The 6,941-nt window shown below is 42.5% G+C and overlaps 1 protein-coding gene across 1 annotated transcript; it reads left to right on the top strand.

Moving 5' to 3' along the window:
• Positions 1-375: 375 nt before the first annotated feature.
• Positions 376-6,625, top strand: LOC128056987 (butyrophilin-like protein 1). The gene is made up of 9 exons (XM_052649827.1): positions 376-451; positions 1,111-1,461; positions 2,026-2,307; positions 2,449-2,649; positions 3,209-3,229; positions 3,320-3,346; positions 3,527-3,553; positions 5,388-5,414; positions 6,129-6,625. The coding sequence occupies exons 1-9, from the start codon at positions 376-378 to the stop codon at positions 6,623-6,625; spliced, it is 1,509 nt and encodes a 502-aa protein (XP_052505787.1).
• The last annotated feature ends 316 nt before the right edge of the window (positions 6,626-6,941 follow it).

The following is a 6,941-nucleotide window of genomic DNA, read 5'->3' as shown; positions in this document are numbered from 1 at the left end:
GAACTCAAGGTTTTCAATTTCAAGAGAGCCCTGGAGAGGTGGTGAATCCATAGATAAGCAAGCAAGCCCACAGGACACGAGCGAACGGTTTACCGTTTCCTACACCTGCTGGGGAAACGGTTTTCAGAAAAACAAAAGAGGGAAGGAGAAAAAAAAAAAAAAACCCATGGGAGCGGTTGGGAGTTGGTGGTGTTTGTCTCAAGGTCTGTAAGGGAAAACAGCCAAAATCCCGTGTATAAAAGTAAGTCTTTGCACATGGGATTTTTTTTTTTTTTTCTGAGAACTTTCGCTAGGCTGGCTTCTCACCACCTTCTCAACATCCTCAGAGTGAAAGTTTTGTGCTTCCAGTGTGCTCCATGTTCTGCTCTGAAGAAGATGGCAAGTTTTCCTGGCCTCTTTACTGCTGGTGTTCTCCCTGCTCTCCTCTGGGTGTCCATGTGGGGCTCCCCAGGTCAGTGTTTTCCCTCATACCTTTCATTTGTTGGTTTGTTTTCAGTGGCTCTTCTTATACAGTAGGTCCACCAGTCCCATCTCTGCACCCTCTCAAAGGCAGTTATGCCTGGGAAAATTATGGCCCTGTCTGCTGCCAACAGAAGGCTTGACAAGTCAGGTGAAGGGTGGGAGCAATCTCCTTCACATCAACATCATTTGAGCAGACCTCATAAAAATCACAGCTATAATACTTATCTAAATCTTTACTGAGTATAAGTGATCTTAGTGATGTTTAAATTTGATGTAACTGTTTGTTAAAATATACTTTGTAAAGTTTACACTGCCAAGAAAACCCAAATTTGAAAACAAAGAATTTGGACTCAGGATCCCTGAGCTGGTTATAATCTTAGACAAACCGTTTATTCTTTCTGGGACATGAATCCGTCTTTCATAAAGTAAAAGGCACCCCTCAAGTTGAAATTTTCAGACTCCAGGTTTGAAGATAACCAGCCATGTGGTCTCAATAATGACATTTTCTGATACTGTCTCTTTAACTGGATATCAAAAAACACAAACAAGAAAAATACATTTGGGTCTCACATTAAGAAGTGCAGGTGGGTCTACCATCTCATCTCATCCCCTACTGCTTCCCCTAATCTGTCTCTGATTTTCATGCAGTGTCCGGGTTTTCTGTGATGGGACCAGCTCAGCCCATCAAGGTCTCACTAGGAGCAGATGCCACTCTGCCCTGCCAGTTGTCCCCCGAGCAGAGTGCAGCCCACATGCAGATCCGGTGGTACCGAACCCAGCTATCCCCAGTGGTGCTCATGTACCAGAATGGGCAGGAACAAGACGGGGAGCAAATGCTGGAATACCGTGGTAGGACAGAGTTGGTGGAGGACTCCATCGGCAGAGGGGCTGTGGCCCTGCTGATCCAACACGTCCGTGCCTCTGATGATGGCCAATATTGGTGTCATTTTAATGATGGTCACATCTCCCGGGAAGCTGTTGTGGAGCTGTACGTGATAGGTATGTTAACTTAGCATATCTATGTTGAGAACGTCTGGATCCCTAGACTGGTGTTTCTTAGGATCTTACATATGTTGCCTTGCAGAATGTCAGCCTCCTAAACTGTACAATGAGGACAAAACCACATTCTCGGCTTTTAAACAGAAAAGGAGGCAATCTTTCCGTAGATATTTTGGTATCCAAAAAGATCTCAAAAGTTTATTAATTTGTATTAATTCAGATAGATACTGGTACCTGCAAATATTTTTTTACCCAGTCAGAAGAGAAAGAAAACTTGTGGAATTAAACTCACTTTTTCTTTGATTGTCCCCGTGTTTTTTTCTTCTTGGAATGACCCAAAAGCTCTCTCAGTCCTAGTACAGTGCAAAAGCATGAAGTTGATTTCAGAATCAACTTAATATTGATTTCAGAATCAGAGGTAAGCCTAATGCTGACTGTGAGCAGTTTTGAACTCTGAGCTTCAGTTTACTTATCAGCCTAGTGATGGGCAATTAGACGTTTAGCCTCAGGGACTCCTGAGCCCCAAGGAACCACAGGCCTCAGGGACATGTCTTTTTTCCTCAGGCTTGGGCTCTGCCCCTCACGTTCGCATGATGGGGCCTGAGGATCACGGGATCCAAGTTCTGTGCTCCTCCGGTGGCTGGTTCCCCAAACCCTGGGTGCAGTGGAGAGACACAGCGGGAGAGAAGCTACTATCCCTCTCTGAATCTCAGACTCAAGATGGAGATGGGCTCTTCCATGTGGAGGCATCTCTTGTGGTCACAGACAGCTCTCTGGGCAACGTGACCTGCTCCATCCAGAACCCCGTCTCTGGCCAGGAGAAAGCGTCAGCCATCTTCCTTCCAGGTCAGTCAGGCACAAACCCCGAGGCAGAGCTGCGTGTGTTCCAGGCAGGGAGGAGTGAAGGAGGGCTGAAGGCAGCCTTGGAGAGAGGGCGGGGCTTCCTCCAGGTCGGTCTCTCACTGTGTCTCCACATGCCTGTGTCAGAGCCCTTCTTCCCCAGAACATCTCCATGGAAGACAGCCCTGGCTGGGACCCTCCCTGTGCTGGTGCTTCTCCTCATCGGGATCAGCTACACTGGCTGGAGAGAACATAGAGCCAAAACCAGAGAAATAGAGAAAAGGAAGGAAGCATCTCATGAAAGTGACAAGGTGGCGGAAGAAAAGGAAGAGGCACATTCAATCAAAAGTAAATCGGGCAGGAAGTCAAATCAGAGGTTCCTGGAAAAGCTGCAGATGCTGCGTGTGCAGGGTAGATGGGGAAAGAAAAAATTGTTGAAGAATCCTCAGGAAAACACAGGGTGCCAAGAATTCCACGGACCTGGGAGTCCTATGCAAAGGAGAAAACCACGTGGGAAGTTAGGAGATCTGTGGGCAGTGGTCATAAACCTCCAATTCATACCATGCCCTTTCAAGCCTCTGTACCCCAACCTGTTTCTCTTTGCAGAAATGCCTTCCTTTATCTTCTCTTCCTTTTTTATCCTTCAAAAATAAGCTCCAGAAACACCTAAGAAATCAAACTCCCAGGAAGCATGCACTTCCCTTCCTGTGTGACTCCAGGATTCTTCCGACATAACTTTTCTTAGAGCTTGCCCTTTTACATTTGACAAAGATATTCGTTCATCTTTCTCACCTGCTTAACGAAGGGATCCTTAAGAGAAGGTCAAATTGAGTTCACTTAGCTACTCACTGGGCTCAGGAGCAACTAAAACTCAATTTGATGGATTTTCTATCTCTTTCTCTTTCAGGGAAGCTTGAAGAAGATCTCGGTGAGTCTTACTTCTTCTCATGCCCTGTGTAGAATTTGTACCCCTTTTCACACCTGTTCTGGGTCTCTCACTGAATATTGTTTCTTTCAGAACAACGAAAGGCATTATACAACAAAGGTAAGCAACTCAGTCATGTCAATTGATGTCCTGGTCCAACAAGTTCTCAGTTCCCTATTCTCAGAGAAAAGACTAAAGGATTCATGATGATTAGTGGAAGAGAAATTATGGAAAGGAAGACAAATTTGAGGTTGCAGATTAATGTCTCATCTTGTCTTTCCTGTATTTGTTCTGTTTTAGACTGGAAGAAGGCCCTGATATATCCTGGTATGTAAACCTCTGGCCCTCGTCTTGCCAAATGCCTCTGATATTCTGAGCATAATAAGCAGAGTCATAAATATAAAAACACGTACACACACTTGAAAGTTGTGAAATTTTTATTTGGTATCACTCTGTAGTATTTTGTATTTGGAGACTCAATAACCAATTGTCTTCCAGAGCTGATAATGAAGGAGAAATACCTGCTGACTAGTCAGTTCCACTACATGACTGGGGTAGGATACAACATGAATGTGAATTGTTAGCCCTTCCCCTATGGAGAAGAGAATGATGGAACTCAGGGTGACTTTGAGGAGATTTGGGAAGAATAAAAAACATATTATGTCAGCATTTTTGCTCTGCAAAAAAAGTTTAAAATATCAGAAAATATATTTTATATTCAGAGAAGTATCTTAACTATGATTTTACTTATTTTACCTATTTGAAATACAGAAAGTAAAATTCAATATAGAGGGAGAAGATTTATGTATGAAAAAGTTGAAAAACAGTTTTTCAAAATATTTTAACATCTTCTGCATAAATATGTTTATCTGGAGGTAGGGGGAATTGGCTATTTTTATACCTTCTGAAATCTGTGTCTATGTATTCTGTAGGTTTATAACTTATTTGTTTCTGTTTGTGTGTATGTGGAATATGGTATTGGATCTCAAAAACACACTAGGGCATTCCTTGAATATATATCTATGCAATTTTTATATGCCAGGCATGCTAGATGTTGGTGGCACAAGTTATTATCTCTGACCTTGTGGAACTTAAAGTCCACTGGGGGAAGGAAATTAGGGACCAGGCAACTACACACAGCCTGATGAATGCTCTGATAAGAGAAGGTCAGAGGAACTCCTCCCAAGGATTAAAGCTGATTAAGCAGTTTTGTAAAGGGTTTTCTTTTATGAGATACTGAAAAATGCTCCTGTGTTTCTAAAGGAGTGAACAAAGTACTAAGGATAATTTTTGACACTTTTAATTCCAAATTTGTCAATTACAACTGGGAAGTTGGGTTGTTTTATATTTCTTGACCTCAGTGTCTTTATCTCTTTAGATAAAGAGACTGGAATACATGATCTCTGATGTCCTCCTTGACTCATATATTTATAGATTCCATGCATCCGAGTGCTACACTTCTGACAGGAGGCCAGTTTAGTGAGAGACCACAGAGCTGCTCCAGCCAGGAATTATGGATGGGTCCTTATCTGCCTATTGTCTCAAGACTCAATGAGAATACCCAATCTTCAAATAAAATCACAAGGCCTGTTATAAGAGAAGTGGCCACAGGCAGAAGCAGATGCAATTCTTTTTCCCATTAGGAATCTGTCTCTGGGGAAAAATATAAGCTATCTGATTACAATCTGGGTCAGAGTAATAACGGCTCATTTAAATGCTTTGGTCATAAACTTAAACTCTAAGGAGATCATAGGGCAGAAAAACTGTAAATAGATAGAGGGGTTTAGAGGAGGAATAGAATAGAATTAAATTAAAAATATATTTTATAGCTCTCATCATCAATGAGGAGGCCCACAGAGGTCTGGAGAGCACAGTAGAGCGGCATGTAGAGTGTCAGACCCTACTCCTGGGGTCTCCAAACCTGGCTTAGGTTGGAGAACAGCCCCAGCTTCAGGCTGAATTATGTGATAGCTTCTAATCTGAGAGCACAGAATGCATGCTACTTGTCCTGTAGTTTTTGGACCCTACCAGAATTTGAGGAGTTTAGAGGAGGAAGGGAAAGTCACCATGAGAAGGTGATGAGTCAGGAAAGTCATCTTATCTCCTTTTCATCCCCTGGGTATACTTTTGTCTGGTTTCAATTCATGTTGCTCCTTTTCAGACTGGAGGAAGGAACAGTTTGAACATGGTAAGTGGTTCTTTATTTATCTTTTTGACCCCCTTCTAACCTGCCCTCTGAGATTTCCTCTGAGACCCTGTTTTTGTTTCCTAACATCCTTTCCTAGTTGAAAAGACAGGCACTACTGTTCTGGTAAAGGGAAGGAGGACATGGAAAGCATTCAATGTTAGCCTGAACTGACAACTGCTGCTAGGATTAGCTACTCTGGTCGTGCTTCCCCTTTCAAATACTGACAAAGCTTCCCTGTCTGTGGGGTCTACTTGGTTCTGAAACAGAAATTAACATAGCCCCTCAGCTGAGGAGACCCCACACTAAGTAAAAAGGGCTCAAAATAACAATTCAGCTGTTCTTTGTAGAGAGGTCAGCTTACATGGACCCTGTGACTAACTGAGGAAAATAGGACTAATTTGCAAAGAACATGGCAGGAACATCGTTCTTCAGTAAACATTTCAAGATCCATGCACACACTGGCACTCTGTCAAAACACTGACCATGGCAAAGATAAGACAAGTAGCATAGAGTGGGTAGCAAGAACAAGTACCAAGAGAACACATCAAACCCCCTCCCACCCAGCTCCACCTCCCCCAACGCACACACCTTCAGAGGAGAGGTGTTCTTTTCACCACTCCTTACACATTCTCTGTTTTGTTAAAGTTTCCCTTGTACAACAGTTTTCTGAAATATGCAATCTTGGCTTTATCCTTTCCTTTTTATTTCTTCCAGTTCTTGTGATTGAAAATCATGAAAATGTTCATCAGAACAATTCTGACTTCAGAAGGGAACCTCAGGCAATATTATGTAAAAAGCAAGGAGGTGGCAATATTCTCAAACTTGATCAAGGATTCACTAAGGGGAGATATTACTGGGAGGTGGACATTGAGGACATTGATGAATGGACTCTAGGCATTTGTGAGGGGCCCACAGAAAGGAGTGGGTTACTCAGTGATCTAGAGAAGATGAAGTTCAATGTCTTGGAGAAGAGGGGATGTGAATACAGGGCTCTCACTTGTTCTCGCCAAGACATTTTCCAAAAAGAGCCTCTCCGAATTGAAAAGTGTCCACTAAAGATTGTGATTTTCTTGGATTATGAGGATAGTGACATTTCTTTCTATGACATGACTGATGAAACCCACATCTTCTCCTTCACCCATGCCAACTTCTCTGGGTCAGTCTATCCTTACTTCAAACTGAAATCCATGGAGTTCTCCCCATCTGCATGATATTGAGTGACTTAGAATAAGAACCTATAAATTGTGAAGATGGTAGCCCATTTTTTGTAAACCCAAGGATTCCAGTCTTGATGGGTGTCCTCAGGACCACTGATTATGAGGCCCCTTGGTTTAAGTCTCCATGAATCTGCATGACCAAAGTTTCCAGCCACATCAAGCAGTGTTTCTCAAACAATTTGCAGAGAAGAATCTTTTCCCCATCTTATGGTTGTTGTAAATGTTTTTTGCATTATATATTATATATCACAGGCATACTTTTCTGAATAAACTACTAGAAATGATGAAGTGAATGCAAAGACATATGAGT

This window comes from Budorcas taxicolor, chromosome 11 (genome assembly GCF_023091745.1).
Source record: "Budorcas taxicolor isolate Tak-1 chromosome 11, Takin1.1, whole genome shotgun sequence".
Lineage (NCBI taxonomy): Eukaryota > Metazoa > Chordata > Mammalia > Artiodactyla > Bovidae > Budorcas > Budorcas taxicolor.
The sequence above is the reverse complement of the archived record's forward strand: the minus strand, read 5'-3'. Positions and strand labels throughout refer to the sequence as shown.